Source organism: Cricetulus griseus, assembly GCF_003668045.3.
Source record: "Cricetulus griseus strain 17A/GY chromosome 1 unlocalized genomic scaffold, alternate assembly CriGri-PICRH-1.0 chr1_1, whole genome shotgun sequence".
Taxonomy (NCBI): domain Eukaryota; kingdom Metazoa; phylum Chordata; class Mammalia; order Rodentia; family Cricetidae; genus Cricetulus; species Cricetulus griseus.
The window spans coordinates 225,227,765-225,246,218 of record NW_023276807.1 but is presented as its reverse complement, the minus strand read 5'-3'; the positions used below and the strand labels follow the sequence as shown (position 1 = coordinate 225,246,218).

General features: G+C 50.7%; 1 protein-coding gene across 3 annotated transcripts; it reads left to right on the top strand.

Moving 5' to 3' along the window:
- Positions 1-1,909: 1,909 nt before the first annotated feature.
- Positions 1,910-17,811, top strand: Fam160b2 (family with sequence similarity 160 member B2). Of its 3 annotated transcripts, none has more exons than XM_027390183.2 (17): positions 1,910-2,060; positions 7,419-7,497; positions 9,673-9,845; positions 11,036-11,140; positions 11,233-11,355; positions 12,226-12,468; positions 12,549-12,742; positions 13,007-13,115; positions 13,332-13,408; positions 13,702-13,891; positions 14,459-14,604; positions 14,708-14,836; positions 14,959-15,049; positions 15,188-15,331; positions 15,667-15,807; positions 15,979-16,079; positions 16,242-17,811. In XM_027390183.2, exons 1-17 carry the CDS (start codon positions 2,016-2,018, stop codon positions 16,378-16,380), a joined length of 2,229 nt encoding a protein of 742 aa, XP_027245984.1. In that variant the 5' UTR covers positions 1,910-2,015; the 3' UTR covers positions 16,381-17,811. The 3 variants fall into 3 exon arrangements, with proteins under 3 accessions (XP_027245984.1, XP_027245983.1, XP_027245985.1); XM_027390182.2 differs by having other exon boundaries at positions 12,546-12,742; XM_027390184.2 differs by lacking the exon at positions 7,419-7,497 and having other exon boundaries at positions 1,960-2,060; positions 12,546-12,742.
- Positions 17,812-18,454: the final 643 nt, after the last annotated feature.

Below are 18,454 nucleotides of genomic sequence, written 5' to 3'. Positions count from 1 at the left end.
GGCTCTTGGCCTCTAAAGCAAAGCATTAGGGAAGAGTCCTCCATGCTTCTTTCTCAAAACACACAGATGTATAACCCAGGAAACTTTATTCCAGTGGTTTGCTCTGGTTTTATTACATCTCATCATGTAGAATCATGAGCTGAGGGCTTACAATGTAGCTCAGTTGGAAGAGCGCTTACCTACCATGCATGAGGCCCTGAGCTCTCTCTTTAGCAACACATAAGCCATCCAGGTACATGCTGAATCCCAACACTAAGGAAAGGAGATCAGGAGTTCAGGGTCACCCTCAACTAACAGTGAGTTTGAAGCCAGTGTGGGCCCCATCAGACCCTGTACTCCAAAAAAGAAACTAGGAGTTGACTTTGCAGTTAATTATGAAATTAATGTGCAATGAAGATGTTATACATTTTTTTTTAAATATACAAACTCTACTTTTTTTTTTTTTTTTTTGAGACAGGGTTTCTCTGTGTAGCCCTGGCTGTCCTGAAACTGCCACCACGCCCAGCATTCCTTTTTTGGTTTTTAATGTGATGCTGAAGCCTGAATCCAGGGCCTCACACATGTTAGCCAAGCCCTCTTACCACTGAGCTATATCCCCACTTTTTTCCCCCTCATTACAGAGTTTCTGTGTGTAACAGCTGTGGCTGTGCGGGAGCCCTCTTTGTAGACTCAGCTGTCCTAGAAATCACTAAAATCCACCTATTTCTGCCTTCTGAGTGCTGAGTGCCTTAGTGATCACACCGGCTTTGAGTTTGTTTGTTTGTTTGTTTTGAGTCTGGGTCTCACTATGTAGACTGGTCGGTCTACTGGTCTAGAACTTGCTATGTAGACCAGACTGGCTTTGAACTCATACAAATCTGCCTGCCTCTGCCTCTTGAATGTTGGGATCAAAGGCATGTGGCACCAAACCCAATATGCATGTCCAATTTTTGTTTTGGGGAATCTCACTATGTTTCTGAGACTAGCCTAGAATTTACTGTGTAGCCCAGGTTATCCTAAAGCTTACCAAGGACTGAGATTATAGGCTTACGTTACCAGGCCTGGCATTCATTTGTTTATTTATTTATTTGGTAGTGGGGATTGAACCAAGGACCTTATGCAGCAATTTTTTTTTTGTTGTTGTTTTGTTTTTGTTTTAAACTTCACACCTTCAACTTGTGTGAGTGTGTGTGTGTGTGTGTTTGGCACAGGTATTGACTATCTAGCCTAGGCTGTTCTTGAACTCTTGAAACTGCTGAGCTCTGGGATTGATTTCAGGTGTGCTGAAATTCAGGGCTCGTCTTTGCTCTCTCCACTGTAAGGATTTAAGAGTCGGATTTGGTTAAGTCTCTTAATTGGCCTGCATGCCTTATCAAACATCTTTTCCAATAACCGTTTTTGTTTTAAAACACTAAACTACAAGCTGGGCGTTGGTGGCGCACACCTTTAATCCCAGCACTCGGGAGGCAGAGGCAGGCGGATCTCTGTGAATTCGAGGCCAGTCTGGTCTCCAGAGCGAGTGCCAGGATAGGCTCCAAAGCTACACAGAGAAACCCTGTGTCCAAAAATCAAAAATAACCCCCCCCAAAACCAAAACCAAAACCAAAAAAACTAAACAACAGATGAAATACATATTAGTCATAAACTAACCCAATATTCCTAATGGGGGAGCTATCTAATTCGCCCCCCACCCCCCCACACACTGTCTTCACCTTCTGGAGTGCCCTTGACACAGGACCTGGACATTTTAAACGCTTCAGTCTTGCGTGATCAAGGCTGTGGGGATGCATGAGATATTAGCAGTCTGGATGACACTCCAAGGGACCTTGAAAGCCAGGCAGTCATCAGCTCCCCAGGGCGCCCCCCATGACGGGCTCCTTAACGACCCGGCCAGCTCCATGCTTAGAGCGCCCCCGGCCCTCAAGCAGGGGCGGGGTTCCAGGGCCGGGTCCCGCCTCCCGCCCGCTGGGCCACCTCCTCCGCCACCGCCGCACCGCCACCCGGAGCCGGGCCGCGAGCCGGGCCGGGCCGCCATCATGCTGAGCCGGCTCGGGGCACTGCTGCAGGAGGCCGTGGGGGCGGTGAGCCCGGACCCGGGGCGGGCCGGAGGGGAGGGCGCGGGCCGGGGGCGGGTGGGTGCGGGCCCCTTGGGCAGTGCTCCTCCTCGGGCCCCGACGCTGCTTCCGGGCCTCTGTCTCCGGGTCGTGTCCCTAGTCTCGGCCGTCCTGGAGCACCTAGCTCCGGGATTCTCTCCAAACTGACCGACCGGCTCCCTCGATCCTGCGACCTACCCCCCTGATCCTACGCCCGGATCTTGCGATCCTGGGCCACGGTCCCCTGGTTCTGAGTCCGGATCCCTCGATTCTGAGTCCGGATCCCTTGATCCTGCCTCAGCACTGCTTCCTGTTGTGCTTCCTGCGCCCCACTCCCCCCGATCCTGCCCGCCGCAGTGTTTTTTGTTTCCTGCGCGCGCGAGCTTTTGCTAGCTTTCTAACTCTTCTCTCCCCAAACGCTCTCTTGTCACAAGCCCATTCCTCCTAGACCTGCCCCTCGCTCGCCTCCTCCTCAGCCCCTGTCAGCCTTCCTTCCTCATTCCTGTCGCTCCTCCATTTCTCCTCACCTGGGATTGCAAACAGCCTTCCCCTTCCCCTCTTAGGTGCTAGAGAACTGCTGAGACCAGGAGTTCTTATGCTGAGTTCCCTCTGTCTCAGCCAGGGCACGGGAGTCGCGGCCCTGAGTGACTAAGACCCCAGAAAGGTGATAGCATTTCAGGGGTGGGTGGTCTCAAGATCCCGGAAGCAGCCTTCTCAAGCCAATGAACCGAACTGACCCTGAGTTATGGAAGGCCAGCCTGCCTGAGGGCCTTGCATGGAAGAGTGTTTTGTTTTTGTTTTACAACTGTCAGTTTGGGTTTGGGTCATTTTTTAGGAGTGCAGGTCCCCAGCAGCCCACTGCGTGTGGATAACTACATTCAGCAGCCTTGCAAGAAGCTATCTGGAAAGTTAATTATTTTTTCTCATTGTACAAGAACACTCTAATTGATGTGTTTAGTCTTATCAAATTGTCTCTGGAGAAACTCTCCTTCTTTCCCTGAACCCCCTTCCCAGTCAGAACATTTATTACTATTTGTTTGAGACAGGGTTTCTCTGTGTAGCCTGGTTGTCCTGGAACTAGCGCTGTAGACCAGGCTGGCCTCGAACTCACAAAGATCTGTCTGCCTCTGCTCCTCAAGTGCTGGGATTAAAAGTGTGCATTACCACTGCCCAGTTATTACTATTATTATTAAAAACTGGCTCAGCCTTAGAAAAACTGGTAGAGGAGAGGAAGACTTCTTTAATCTACCCTCCCCCAGCAACCCTGTCCTGCTCTGCCCCGAGGACCAGGGTCCAGGGTACCCCAAGAGAGAGTTTCCAAAATGACCCTTTCTTCTCCTTCCTGTCCCAAATAAAAACAACTGTCATTTTAGAAAGTGATCTAATAAACTAATTCATATTTGTGGACATAGCTCAATTTACAAGGAGGGTTGGAAGGGTGGACGGTTCTAAGCTCTCTTGATTCTTACACTCGGAGTGACCGAAGCTCAGGCATCAGGGGCTGAAGATGGAGCGAGTCGAGGGACATACAGAGCATGTCCTGGAAGTGTGATTGATGCCACACAGCAATCCCTCTGTTTAGCTCCACCCACTGTGGGGTGGTGGTAGTGGTTAGGTCTTCCCTCAGGTGTGACCACCAAGTCATTATGACCCACTTGGAGTGCTGCTTTCTGCCCGCTCTTGACAGAATAGAAATTATCATGGGTCTTTTGAGAAATATTGCTATCTTTTAGAGGAAATTGCCTGGTAGTTTCTTTGGTCTGGTATCTAGTAGTAGATTCTGGTAGAGATTTCTGCCCTGTTTGCTTCTGTCCATCAGGTTTTGATGGCTGTCCTCCCTTCCCTGGGTCTCCTGTTCTTATGTGAATAGTCTTTTTTTCATGAAATTTGGCACAAGGATTTTGGAACTCATAGATGAAATCTGAGGCTAGATGAGAGCCTATCACAGAAACCGAGGTCATTAGGGTGCTGGCCAAGGCTCCAAGGACTTTCCAGGACAAGAAAGTATGGCAGGGGTGTCTTCAGGAGCTTCCTAAGAGCTGGTAAAAAGCCCTTCTGGGGTTGCCAGATAAAAAACACAGCCCTGGCCCCTGGGAGCTCACGGGCTATCGGAACCTGAATCAGTGTTACATGAGCGTGATGAGTCAGGCCACTCCTTGTGGCTGGGGCATCTCATTATTCCATTTCTCTTGTATGTATGTGTTTGGGAGTGTGCTGCAAGCATGCATGTGAAGGTCAGAGGTCCTGGGACTCAAACTCAGCAGCATGGTCTTTACCATTAGCCATCTTACCCTCTGGGGAGGAATATCTTGAAGTACTGGGTAATGCCTTTCTGGAAAACTCACTGAGCATACATCTAATTTATTTTAGTATTTATTTGTTATGTATATAGTGTTTGGCACCAAATCTCATTACAGATGGTTGTGAGCCACCATGTGGTTGCTGGGAATTGAACTCAGGACCTTTGGAAGAGCAGGCAGTGCTCTTAACCTCTGAGCCATCTCTCCAGCCCCTATTTTAGTATTTTTTGAGACAGGATCCCTCTTTGTAGTTCTCATTGTCCTGGAGCTTGCTCTATAGACCAGGCTAGCCTTGAACTCTCAGAGATCCTTACTGCCTCTGCTGGGAATAAAGGTGTGCTGCCACCACACCTGGCAATGAGTCTGCTGCCTGCATGGAGGGTGAGGCATGCTTCGAAGTCTCTGTCATGTGTGTCCTGTGTCTCCCTCCCGCCAGCTCCCTGTTTGCCCTGGCACCGTCTTCCTGCCTTTGTCTCTTCTTTTGCCTGACACTGCCAGATAGTTCTTTCCAAAACATCCCTCTGAAGGTGGCACTGACCTTGCAGTCAAAAGCTTCTGGACTTGGTCTTGCAGACCCACATGCTCCAAATATCCTTCCCCCCATGAACTCTGCCCAGTTTTTTTTTTTTTTTTTTTTTTTTTTTTTTTTCCTGCTGGGGACATCTTCCTTGCACTGCTGAAATTTGATCCAGTTGGAGTTTTATTCTTTGGCAGGATCTTGAAAGGAACTTATTAGTGCCCCCCTCCTTAAGATTTATTATTTTTTCCTAGTGGTGGCAGCAGCAGCAGCAGCAACAGCGTGCACACCTTTAAGCCCAGAACTCAGGAGGCAGAGGCAGGCAGATCTCTGTGAGTTCAAGGCCAGCTTGTTCTACAGAGCAAGTTCCAAGACAGCCTACGCTACATAGAGAAATCCTGTCTTGGGGCTGGCGAGATGGCTCAGAGATTAAGAGCACTGACTGCTCTTCCAGAGGTCCTGAGTTCAATTCCCAGCAACCATATGGTGGCTCACAACCATCTGTACTGAGATCTGGTGCCCTCTTCTGGTGTACGGATATGCATGGAAGCAGAATGTTGTATACATAATAAATAAAATCTTAAAAAAAAAAGAGAGAGAGAAACCCTCTTGACCCTCCACACATGTGTGTGTTGGGGGGGGGTTCCTGTGGAAGCTAGAAGAGGGCGTTGGATCCCTTGGTGCTGGGGTTGCAGTTGTGAAGCATCTAACATAGGTGTTGGGAACCGAACTTTTGAAGAGCTGTGAATGTTCTTCACTGAGCCATCTCTCTCGTCACTTCTCTAGAGGTGACTCTTCTTAAGAGGTCCCTTTCCACTCCTGCTACTTCTTGATAGGTCAGTGTTTTGCAACCTTTTATTCTTTTCTTGGTGGCAGCACATTTACGGGGGGCTTAGTTATCATTACATTGCTTGTGGCATGGAGTATGGCAGCCTGCACCTAGGAGGCACTCACAAGATGTTACCCAATGAATGATTCTAGAGGATGCCCTGCTCTGCAGATGCCGAGTCCTTCACTGACCTCACTGTGGACTCTCAGGGCCTAGACAAGTGTAAAGGAATGATGGAGCCCAGGACAATGTGGCCTGAGCAGAGACCTAAAGGAAATAAACACCCATGGTAGAGACTGTTCATACATTTCTGTCCTGCTAATGATTTTTTCTTTTTTTAAAAAAAATAATTTTTCTGAATTTCATATAAACACTATATTTAGATCATTTCTACCCCTTACTCTCCCCCACTGACTTCTCCTATGCCCCATTCCCTCTCACATTCATGACCTTTTTTGGTTGTTGTTTTGTTTTGTTTTCAAGACAGGGTTTCTCTGTACAACAGCCCTAGCTGTCCTAGAACTTGCTCTGGAGACCAGGCTGGCCTCAAAGACAGAGATTCGCTGGCCTCTGCCTCCCGAGTGCTGGGATTAAAGGCGTGCGCCACCACCGCCCAGTTCATAACCTCTTTAGTTATTATTGTTACACACACACACACACACACACACACACACACACACACACACACACACCAGTCATTAACTGTCTGTAGCTCTTCATCTAGGGGTGGAGCCTTTTGAACTTTTCCCTGTCCATGTTGGCATGCCAGTTGATGTTGTCATTTCAAGTACTGATTAGGTGACCATATTGTTGAAATTTCAAGGGTGTAGCTTCCTTGTTATGTAGAAGACACTGTCTTGCAGCAGATGTCCTTGTCTTCTGGCTCTTATAATCTTTCCACTCTCTCTTCTTCTGTGTTCCTTGGGCTTTAGGTGTAGGGTTATGTTGTGGATGTGTCCATCAGGGCTGGGATACACACTGTCAGTTGTTATCTGCCTATGAACATTTACTGTACCAGGAAAGAGGGTATGTTTTCAGGGCAGTTAGTCACCCTCAGTTCCAGGCCTGTTTCAGCTAGATAGAGAGAATACTTTTGCTGAGGGGGAGTTGAGGAGCTTGCAGAGAGCAGTGTCAGAAGCCTCCAGGTTAACTGAAGGAGGTGGCCGAGAGTGAGGGTGCAGACTGTGGCCTGGGACAAAAGATGGAAGCACTCTATAAGTAACGCCTTTCCTTTATCGGGTACAGAAGTGTTAACCATGTGACGGAATAGAGGCTGCTGTGGCCTTGAACATGGGCTTTCCTAGACTCCAACAGAGCCCCAGAGCTTTTCCCATCTGTCATTCTCATCATCTTCTTGGGTGCCCCTGTATTGTTGGCAGTCTCTCTGTTGTCGCATATATGGATTTTGGATTATGCAGAAATACTTCTGTCTATTCCTCCTTCAACATGCTTACTTCTTGGGGACAGAGCCTGTAGGATGGGGACATATGGGAGAGGGAGTCTTGGAGACTATGATGCTGTGTCCTAGAGAGATGATTTCTTCTTCAGTTGAAAAGCTGGGAACAGAAAGCTTTCTCTAGGACCTAGAAGTGACCAAACTGGGCACTGAGCAGGCACATGGGCTTCAGTTCCCTTGAGGGCTGGTGCTAGTGGGCCCTTGGTTAGCACTCCCACAGAGACCATGTGTGTTCTTTCTGCAGCGGGAGCCCAACATTGACCTGCTGCAGTCCTTTGTGGAACATTGGAAGGGTATCACACACTACTATATTGAGAGCACAGGTAAGCCTGCTGCTTCCCAGCCTGGGACCCAATGATGGAGCTGGGGAGAGTGGACAGAGAGTGACCACAAGTGTCTTGGGAAGGTGCTATCAGGGTCTTGGACAACAGGACATCTCTGGGCTAAGCCAGGAAGACAGACAGATGGGAGCAAGACCTAGAGCCCTAGCCATTTCTGGTCTTCATGGTTAAATTGTTGGCCCCACTCTGCTTTTGGCAAGAGGAGTTGCATGAGTAATGAGTAAGGACAAGAAGGTTGGGGACCTCACTGGCCTGACTGCATGGTAAAGGTAGCTCCACTTGCTTTTGTTTAGCTGGGTACAGTCCCCAGGCTTTCAGTCCCAAGTGCTTGTAACTAGGACTGTTGATTAAAGGAAATGCAACAGGGCTTGGATGTAGCTTAATTGGTAGAGTGTTTGCCTAGCATATAACTACATTCAGTCCTCAGTGCATAAACCAGGTGATGGTGCATGCCTGTAATCAGGTGCTTAGGAGATGAGAGCAAGAGGAACAGAAGTTCAAGGTCACCCTGGGATACAGGAGACTTTGTCTTAAAAAGAGAGTCAGGGAGAGGAGAAAGATGTTTAATAAACTATTTTGCCTTGGCCGTCTTAAGAAACACAAGTAGGAAAGCTAAAGTGTGGAACATACCTGGGTTCCTTTTCTCCTAGCTGATATTTCAAAGGGCCAAAGCATGTATGCATTAACCCATCGTAATGACTCAGTGAGGATCAGAATCTGATTGGCTTCTTTGTAGTCCATGTGCCTGGTTGCCAGGTAACCAGTCCTGTATGCCTAGCTTTCCATCTCCCTGAGTTTAGACAATGTCTGGGCCTATGGCTTTCCTATAGGTTTTCTTTCCACCTTGAGCCAGCCCATGGAATTAAAATGGCCTTTGGGCACTTCGGGGGAGCCTTGGAGAATTCTGTTAGAGCAGACTGCCTTCAGCTTTGGCACAGTGGCTGCTGAGATTGGACTGTTTGTGTTGAAGAGGGAACAACTGTTCCGTCTGTTGAGCAGCAATTCTGGCCTCTTCCCACTAGACCTACTATTACCTCTCTCACCTGTGACAACCATAAATGTCTCTAGATACTGACAAATGTTTCAGGGTGGGCGAAGAATTTCTTCCCAGCTGGGAGCCACTCTTGTAGACTAAATCATATGCTATATGTCTCTGTATTGGGGATTGGTTGAACCCAGGGCAGTCCTCCCCACCCCCATGCCCCAGTGGGCTACATCCCTCAGCCTTTCTTACTTTTTATTTTGAAGAGCTCCCTATGTTGTCTAGGCTGGCCTTGAACTCACTCTGTAGCCCCAGCAGATCTTGAACTTTCAATACTCCTGCCTCACCAGCCTCCTGAGAAGCTGGGATTACTCATGTCAGGAAGCCCAGCCTCAAGCTGTCTAAGAGCCTTCCAACTCCCCTGGGTCTTTCTGTGCATCCAGGCCTTTAGTTTCCAGAGGGTCTCTAGACCAGAGTTACAGGGAGGGTGAGACAAGCTCCTTGTTTAACAGTATATGCCCTAAAGGAAAGCTAGGGGGCGCTCCAGGGCCAGTTGTCTGTGCTTGCCTCTGACTTCCCTGAATGGAAAAGGGACAAGAGTAGGCCCTAGGAGATGCCAGGAAGGGAGCTGCTGAAATATAGCCTGGACAATCACAGGACAGACTCCATAGCTGCTCACTGAAGCCTGGAATGGATAGGCAGCTCTCAGAGCATCTCCTGTGGACCCATGTCTTCCTTTGGGCCTATGAGAGGCCCCTGTTCTCACTTAGGGAGGGAATATTGCCATACCCTCAATGACACTGGGGCAAACACACACTCAGTCAGTAGGTTGTGTCCTGGGCCTTATCCCCTACCACTTTTGTCTTTTTTGTGTTTGTTTTTTGTTTTTCGAGACTGGGTTTTTCTGTGTAGCTTTGACTGTCCTGGAACTCAGGCTGGCCTTGAACTCATAGAGATCCTCCCTCCAGCCTCTGCCTCCTGCGTGCTGGGATTACAGGCAAGCACCACCACCGCCCAGTTTACTTTCGTCTTTTTAAATATACAAGTATCAGCTGTAAGCTTCCATTTTCCTGGTGGCCCTCAGCCCATCTCAGGTGTGCCGTCCTTCTGGGCTTGGCATGAGAGGGTATAGTGTCCTTCATGTCACCTCCCCTTGTGTCTTGCATCTTGACTAGATGAAAACACCCCAGCCAAGAAAACAGATATTCCTTGGCGACTGAAGCAGATGCTGGACATCCTGGTGTATGAAGAGAGGCAGCAGGTATCCTCTGGTGAGGCTGGACCCTGTCTGGAATACTTGCTACAGCACAAGATCCTGGAGACGCTGTGCACTCTGGGCAAAGCAGAGGTGGGCACGCTCCTGGGGCCTCGGAAATTCCTACCCTAGGGGAACCTTGATGGAACAAGGACTGGGACTGTGTTCCTTGGAATAGCCCACCCCATTGCTCAGCAGAGAGGGACCTGCCACTTTCTGGACTCTACTCTAGGTGCCAGGTTCTGGGAATTGAGGCACAGGATAGTCACACACAGTGGGCCCTTGTTATCCCAGAGGATTGGTCCCAGGACTCTGCTACCTCTCCTCTCAGATCCAAAATCTGGGGCTGTTCAAGTCCTTTATATAAAATGGGATCTTTATATATAAAAGATGGCTCAGTGGATAAAGTCAGTTGCTGCCAAGCCTCACGACTTGAATTCAGTTGCTGGGATTCACTTGGTAGGAGACAACAGCAAGTGGTCCTTTGACCTCCACATACATGTGCAATGTGGCACGTGTGTGCGAGTACCCACACACACACATAAGTAAATAAATAAAATTTTAAATAGGGCGCTGGGCGTTGGTGGCGCACTCCTTTAATCCCAGCACTCGGGAGGCAGAGGCAGGTGGATCTCTGTGAGTTCGAGACCAGCCTGGTCTACAAGAGCTAGTTCCAGGATAGGCTCCAAAGCCACACAGAAACCCTGTCTCCAAAAAAAAAAAAAAAAAAAAAAAATAGGGTTCAGCAAGAAAGAGAGAAGGATAGAGAGAGATGTTGGGTAGGTTGGTAGAAGATAGACAGATTCCCAGAACCAATCTCATATGGCTACCTGAGGATGATTGTAGATAACCGACACGTGCTTGTGTACCTTTAAATTGTCGCCACATTGCTTATAATTAATAAATGTAAGTACTATGATATTTGCGATGCTGTAACAATTAGGTAATAAGAAAAATGTCTGTGCATGTTTAGAATAGTTTTGATCTGAGGCTGATTGAACCCACAGATACAAACCCAGTAGATATGGATGGAGGAGCACACAGGAATTCCCAATTCCCAATTCCCAGATGGAGGTGTTCAGTAATGACCCAGTCACGAAAGGAACTAATTCAGGAAAGGGGGTTGGGAAGGTAAAGGGAAGAGCTGCTTTACCTGCTGTGTGGAAGAGGACTCCCAGAGAAGAAGGCCTCTGAGCCATGACTCAAGAGGCCCAGAGCCCTGTGGCACTCTGGAGAGGAGTGTTTCAGGCTGGTGAGACCTCTAACAGGATCCTGTGTCCCAGTACCCCCCAGGCATGCGACAGCAGGTGTTCCAGTTCTTCAGCAAGGTCCTGGCCCAGGTGCAGCACCCACTGCTGCACTATCTGAGTGTCCACAGGCCTGTGCAGGTGAGGAGCAAAGAGACACGGGGTGTCTGGGCAGAGGGCCTCCTTGTCCCAACACCGCATTCTTCTGGCTTTCTGCCCTATTCCTCTTTCAGAAACTTCTCCGACTTGGTGGGGCAGCCCCTGGATCCCTCACGGAAAAAGAAGAAGTTCAGTTCACTAGTGTCCTGTGCTCTAAGATCCAGCAGGATCCAGAGCTGCTGGCATATATTCTGGAAGTGAGTGCTCTTCTGGGGAGCAGGCTGTGGTTTGGAGGCAAGCCCTCTGAGGGAGCAGGAGAGGCTGGTGCCCGCAGCACTCAGGATAAGTTTTGTCCCATTGCACTTGTTTTGTTGTTGCATTTTGGACTTTTTTTTGTGGGGGGAGGGGAGGTTGTTTCTCATATAGCCCAGGCTGGTTTCAGACTCACTGTGTAGTCAAAGATGATCTTGAACTTCTGATCCCACTGCCTCTTTCTCACTAGTGTTGTTATAGGCATGTACCACTATGTCCAGTTTATGGGGTGGTGAGAGTAGAACCTAGGGCTTTACATGTTCTAGGCAAGTACTATATACCAACTGAGCTATATCCCCAGCTCATCTTGACCTTTGTGCATGTGCGCACGTGTGTGTGTGTGTGTGTGTGTGTGTGTGTGTGTGTGTGTGAGTCTGTGTGTCTGTGTGTGTGTGTTTAGGTCAGAGTGAAACTCTGTAGAGTCAGTTCTACTTTTCCAGGGGTTCTGAGGCTTGTCCTCAGGTCTCTAAACCTCCTGTAGCAAATGCCTTTACTTGATGAGCCATCCAGTTGGCCCCTATGTTGGCTTTTTTTGTGTGACAGGCTCTCTCTATATCTCAGGTTTGGCCCAATCTCACAATCCTCCTGCCTCAGCCTCCCAAGTTCTGGAATTACAGAATGTACTACGATGCCTGGCAAGACACACAACAGGCTGTATATCTTGGGCTGGCCTTGAACTTGTGATCCTCCTTCCTCTGCCTTCCAAGATTACAGGACTGCTCCACCAGACCTGGCTCAGCCTGCACTCTCAGGGAAAGCACTCTGTGGGACAGAGTGGTCTCTCTGACCTTGGCCTCACCCACCCTTCTTTGCAGGGTAAAAAAATTATAGGCAAGAAGACATCCAGAGAACCTACAGCTCTGCCTAAAGACACAGCTGGCTACAGGGACAAGGACTGTCCCCACAGTGATGCTCCCAGCAGGGATTCTGGACTGGATAGGGAGCATTGTGGTGTCCCGGCCTTGAGCAGCCACCTCCCTGCTGAGACTGAGGGGCCAGAAAATGGGCCTGGGGAGAGCAATCTCATCACTTCCCTGCTTGGGCTGTGCAAGAGCAAGGTCTGGCCGTGGAGATGGCAGGGGTCGGGAGGGGTGAAGAGAGCTCTTTTCTCAGACATCATCTCCCCATCCCCTAGAAGAGCCGGGTGGCCCTGAAGGCACGGGAGAATGTATTGCTGCTGGTAAGTGTGGCTTCGCCAGCAGCTGCCACCTACCTGACACAAAGCACCTCCTGTTGTGTGGTGATAGCTGAGCACCTCTGCCAACTGTACCGGTCCATGCCTGCCTTCCTTGACCCTGCAGACATTGCCACGTTAGAGGGCATCAGCTGGAGGTGGGTCCCTGGCCTGGGGAGACTGGGAAATACCTTCAGGGGCTGGTAGTTTTGTAGAATAGGTAGTCTTGCTAGTGACCTTCTCCTGGGTGGAAGAGCCAGTGCCTGGCACCCTTCCCAGCCTCCCTGAAGCCTCACTTCTGCAATCTATGTACCACAGAGGTTCTAGATGGAGGGGAGACCAGCTCCCGGATGTCCTTTAGGAAGGCCTGGAAGCTTTGTGTTCATCTTCCAGACTCTCACTTCCCTTTCTCTCTCTCTTAGGTTACCCAGTGCCCCGTCTGATGAGGCCTCTTTCCCCGGCAAGGAGGCTCTGGCTGCCTTCCTAGGCTGGTTTGATTACTGTGACCACCTTACCACAGAGGCACACACGGTGAGCCGGGGCAGGTGTGACCAGGGTTCTGTCGTCCTAGGTCCCCTACGTGTCTCTTCTCAGTGATGCATAGTGACTTGGGGCCAGATGCCAGCTTGGCCCTGGTTAGCCAGGCCCCTCTGAGACATATCTGGGGTTATGTGAGGACACCATGATTTTTTTTAGGAATGAATGTGATGGGGTGTGAATGTAGAAGACATGCTCTCTGGTTCCTAGGTGGTTGCAGATGCCTTGGCAAAGGCTGTGGCCGAGAAGCTGTTTGTAGAGACCCTGCAGCCCCAGCTCCTGCATGTGTAAGTATCTGTTTAGTCCCTTATCTGTGGCTCTGCTCTGTGTCGGGCCACCCTTTCAGGCCTCTTCCCATAACAAAGGCCAAGGACTTTAATACTTGCTGCGTCTAACATGCACATTGCTCTAAGCCCCATGGGCTGGAGCACAGCCTCCCACCACTAACTCTAGGACCTCATGAGGGATGGGGAGGTACCTAGGGATTATGTCAGGCAACAATGGAAGGAGAACAGAAAAGGTTCTGCCCTTCTACACCACTTACTTGCCAACCCTCCTCTGCACTGCCCCCTCCACACAGGTCTGAGCAGACCATCCTGACCTCCACTGCCCTGTTGACAGCCTTGCTGCGACAGCTGCGCTCCCCTGCACTGCTGCAGGAGGCCATGACCTTCCTCTTGGGCACTGACCAGCAGCCTGCAGCCACAGAGGAGAGCCCCCGTACTCTGGGCACACACCTCATTATGCATTGTGACCATCTCTCTGACGAGGTAAGACAGAAGGGCCTTCATCTCAGCTTGCTCCATAGCTACCACAGGGCTTCCAGAAGGTTCCCTCCTGCTTTCCTCAGCTGGCCCAGGTAGATCAGCCTCAGGCCTCAAGCCAAAGCAGTAACAATTTCTGTATATTTTGCAAACTGCTTTTCTATGCACTCAGCTTTTTGGAAATGTGAGCTCTGTGAAGTAGTCTCATTTTTTTCTAATACTGAAATGGAGACACAGAGAAGCCTGTGAGTTTGCCGGAGATGGCACATCAAATGAGAAATGGAACACTTCCTCTAACCCCCGTCAAAGGAGGTGACCCCTACCTTAGACTTTATCTGGCACTGGTTCTTGGGCGTTGAGAAGCCAGGAGGAGCCGGGTGGTGGTAGTACACACCTTTAATCCCAGTCCTCAGGAGACAGAGGCAGGTGGATTTCTGAGCCCAGCCTGGTCTATGAGGGAGTTCTAGGATAGCTAGGGCTACACAGAGAAACCCTATCTCAAAAAACCAGAGAGAGAGAATATGAAGCCAGCAGGGTGACAGGCGGGTCCCCTGATGCCCTCTCTTACTCTAGATCAGCATCGCCACTTTGCGGCTATTTGAGGAGCTGCTGCAGAAGCCCCATGAGCGAGTCATCCGCAGTCTGGTCCTGCAAAACCTTGAGGGCCGCCTGTATGTGGCCCGGGGCTCGCCAGAGCCCGAGAGCTATGAGGACACCCTGTAAGTGAAACAGAGAGGGAGGCAAGGTGCTGCCCAGGACTCACAGCCATGCACACCTTTCATCCATCTGGCCGTTGGTCCATGCTGGTCTCCCTGCCTACAGAGATCTGGAGGAAGACCCCTATTTTACCGATGGCTTCCTCGATTCTGGCCTTCAGCCCTCCACAAAGCCTCCCCCGGCTCCTGCCACCAGTTCAGATGGCAAAACAGCCGTGACAGAGATCGTCAACAGGTGGGGAGAAGGTTAGGCCATTGGAGTCACCTGAATTACGTTCTGTCCTTGGGGTCCTGTGAACAGCAGAGAGTAGGGGAAACCTGGGAAGGCACCTCCACACCTAGGCCTCTGTCTCTTAGCTTCCTTTGCCTGGTCCCTGAGGAAGCCAAGACATCAGCCTTCCTGGAGGAGAATGGATATGACACATATGTGCACGATGCCTATGGCCTGGTGAGTGAAGGTCTGGCTCCCTTCCTCTTCCAGGCCCTTTGATATCCTGATACGTCCTTAACCCTATACCGTTTTTATAGGGTCCCTCAACTAGGACTTTCTGGGCCCTCTTTCAACTCTTCCTCCCATCTGCTTTAGTTCCAGGAGTGCAGCTCCCGTGTAGCCTCCTGGGGCTGGCCCCTGGGCCCAGCACCTCTGGACTCTCATGAACCTGAAAGGCCTTTCTTTGAGGGTCGCTTCCTCCAAGTGCTCTTTGATCGCATGGCCCGGATATTGGATCAGGTAAGCCCCAAAGACTATGCCTAGGAGAGCTCCAAGCTGGGCCTTGTGTTTTTCAGGAGAGTAAAGGCTGGTGACCAGGGTATACCCCTCCCTCTTTGGTTCCTCAGCTCTACAGCCCCTTTACCTTTCCCCAGGCGGGAAGCCCTGTCTCGCCTGTTCCCCACACGCCCTAACATGCTCTGGCCCTCAGCCCCAGGGAATCCATGACATACACACATCACGTGAGCCTCCCACCCCCGCACACATTCACACCAGCCAGGCGCCTTGCTTGGGAAGTGCAAAAATGCTCACCACCCCTTGCCAACACTCAGTGTTGTCCATCTTGTTCCCTACAGCCATACAGTCTGAACCTACAAGTGACCTCAGTCCTGTCCCGGCTTGCCCTGTTCCCCCACCCCCATATCCATGAGTACCTCCTGGATCCCTACATCAGCCTGGCCCCTGGCTGCAGGAGCCTGTTCTCTGTGCTTGTCAGGGTAAGGATGAGGGTGTGATGGGAGGAACAGAGTAGGGCAGGGGGTGGGAATGGAGAAGGAGACACCCGTGCCAGTGCCAGGAAAAGCACAGGTTTTCCAATCCCATCTCCTATCTCCTATGGGATGGTAGAGCCATCGTCAGTTCTCATCTTAGTCCTTTCTGGACTCTAGGTGATCGGGGACTTAATGCAAAGAATTCAGAGGGTACCCCAGTTTCCAGGGAAACTGCTCCTGGTGCGCAAGCAATTGATGGGCCAGATTCCCGGAGAGCAGTAAGTAGGCAAAGGGAGTGGGTGCCCACGGTCAGGAAGGCAGCACTGAGGGAGGCTCTCCTGGGTCAAGCCTTGTTTGTGCACATGGACTGTCATGCCATATGCACACCTGCTGACTCCTAGCCATGCCATCTCCCTCTACCTGCCGCTGTCTTTTCTCAGTCTGGACCATCAGACCCTACTCCAGGGTGTGGTAGTACTTGAGGAATTCTGCAAGGAGCTGGCCGCCATTGCATTTGTCAAGTTTCCCCCACAAGATCCTCACCTGAACTTCTCTCCACCCCCGGAAGGGCAAGTCTGAGCCAGGAGCATGATGGGCGGGGGAAGACTCCTGCCTGTACTTCTACCCACGGGCGGCTTCCTGCCTGGCCATGCTGCCACTCTGTCCTCCAGACTGGGGACTTCAGCTGCAGGAGACCTCACCTGTTGACCACGTGAGCTGAGTTTTTAGGGTGGCGTCACAGAGCAAAAGAACTGGCTTCTAAAGCAGTGGTATTCTTGGGGCCTTCTTGGAGCAGCTGGAAGATGGTCAGTGAGCATCTAGACCCTGCCCTACATGTGTTGTGTGACAATCCCCTGCTATACTGTGACCAGGGCCACAACATGAGATAACTCTAGAGGTGAAGGAAATGAGCTGCTGCTGCCTTGAGGCTTGCTCCACATCTAGGCCAGAGAGATAAGGGCCAAGAGTCCCTGCCTGTCACATTAGGTATCATGGAAGCTGCTGAAGACTTGGAGGTTTTTTCATGGCTTCCTTAGTGTCAACAGTAGTGAAGGAGATAGAGAAGGGGACTGAGGGGAAGCCCCCTCTTCCTGCTCTGCCCTCCTGGAGACTGTTGCAAAATTCCCAACAGCCTCATGGCAGAGGCCCAAAGCATGCTCCGCGCCCAGGCGGGGGCAGCTGCTAACAAGAGCCTTGGCGCAGCTGCAGCCATGGCAGGCGAGGGCCTTGGAGCTGGGAGCTGGGTGCCAGGCTGGAGCTCCAGCTGGTTCCTCTCTGGCGCCTTCTGAACCCATCTTAGCAAGTCCACACACCTGGGCAGAAAGGTCGTTGACCAGGGGTGGGTTGGCCTTGTCCTCTGAATCCTGCCCAGCACCCAGAGATCCCAGTGAAATGCACTCCTGGGGAGCACAGGCACTCAAGGTACAAATGGGATAGGGTACCCCAACTCCAGACCCCTGAAGCCCAGAGAGGAGGGGCTGAGACACAAGCAGATAGCTCTAGTATTGTTCTTCATGTGTCCTCCATGGCTGGGGCTGCCACCCCACCCGGCCTGAATCTGTCTCAACCTGCAAGAACACATGGGCGGTGCCAGGCATTACCTCACAACAAGCCTGAAGTTGTTGGCTTCGCTCCTGGGCAAGGAGGAGCAGGCCAGAGCCCCTTTTGCTTCCTTTTCCTGCCCATGCCGCCTCTCGAAGCTGGGCACAGGTTGCCAGGAGGTGACATGAAAGAGGAGGAAACTCAGTGACCTCTACCTCTCCTGAATTCCTCCCAGCGGGGGAGGACTTGTCTGCTGCTCTGAAGAACATCACGCACTCCTGTGCGTACGAGCTGTGTGTGTCACTGTACATGGCTCTGGTGTGGGAACAGATCTTGGTGGAGTGGGTCTACACTCTTGAGATTCTTACCGTTCGAGGGTCTGGGCAATAATGCACTTTGGCATTTGCATGGTGTCTTTGCAACAGCACAGCAATAAACATGTGTGATTGTATGGACACAATGACTGTTCCCCAGCCTGCTTGTCTTCTTCCCAGAGCTTTTCTGCCCTTTTGAGCCATCTTTTCACCCCAAGGAAGATGAACTTTTCCAGCACCGGAGGAGAGAGAGGTGATAGGTACTGAGTTCTGACATTGCAAATTTGATCCTCCTTAGCACCAGCCAAGAACTGACTCTTGGCGGAGCAACATTGTTTCGCTTCGGTTCACCTCCACCTGAGCCATCCCGCAAGAGTCATCAGGCCCTGGTAGCGCTTGCACACAAGTCTAGTCCTGTATGTTGCTTATGTGCTGGATTATATGACCAAGTCAGTCACAATTGGGACTGATGAAAACTTGGAGAGGGAATCTAAAGGTATAGTTCAAAGATAAGAGAGCTTATTTAGCTGGGCAGTGGTGGCACACGCCTTTAATCCCAGTACTGGGGAAGCAGAGGCAGGTGGATCTCTGAGGCTAGCCTGGTCTACAGAGCAAGTTCCAGGACAACCAGGAAACTCTTGTCTCAACAACGAAAAGTACTTATTTAGCATGCCTAAAGCCCTTGAGTTCGATCCTTAACACTGCTTTTTATGCTTACTTAGTGGGACTTTTATGCTGGACTTTTTGAGAAAGGGTCATGCTCTCAGGCTGGCTTTGAACTGGATATCCTTTTGCCT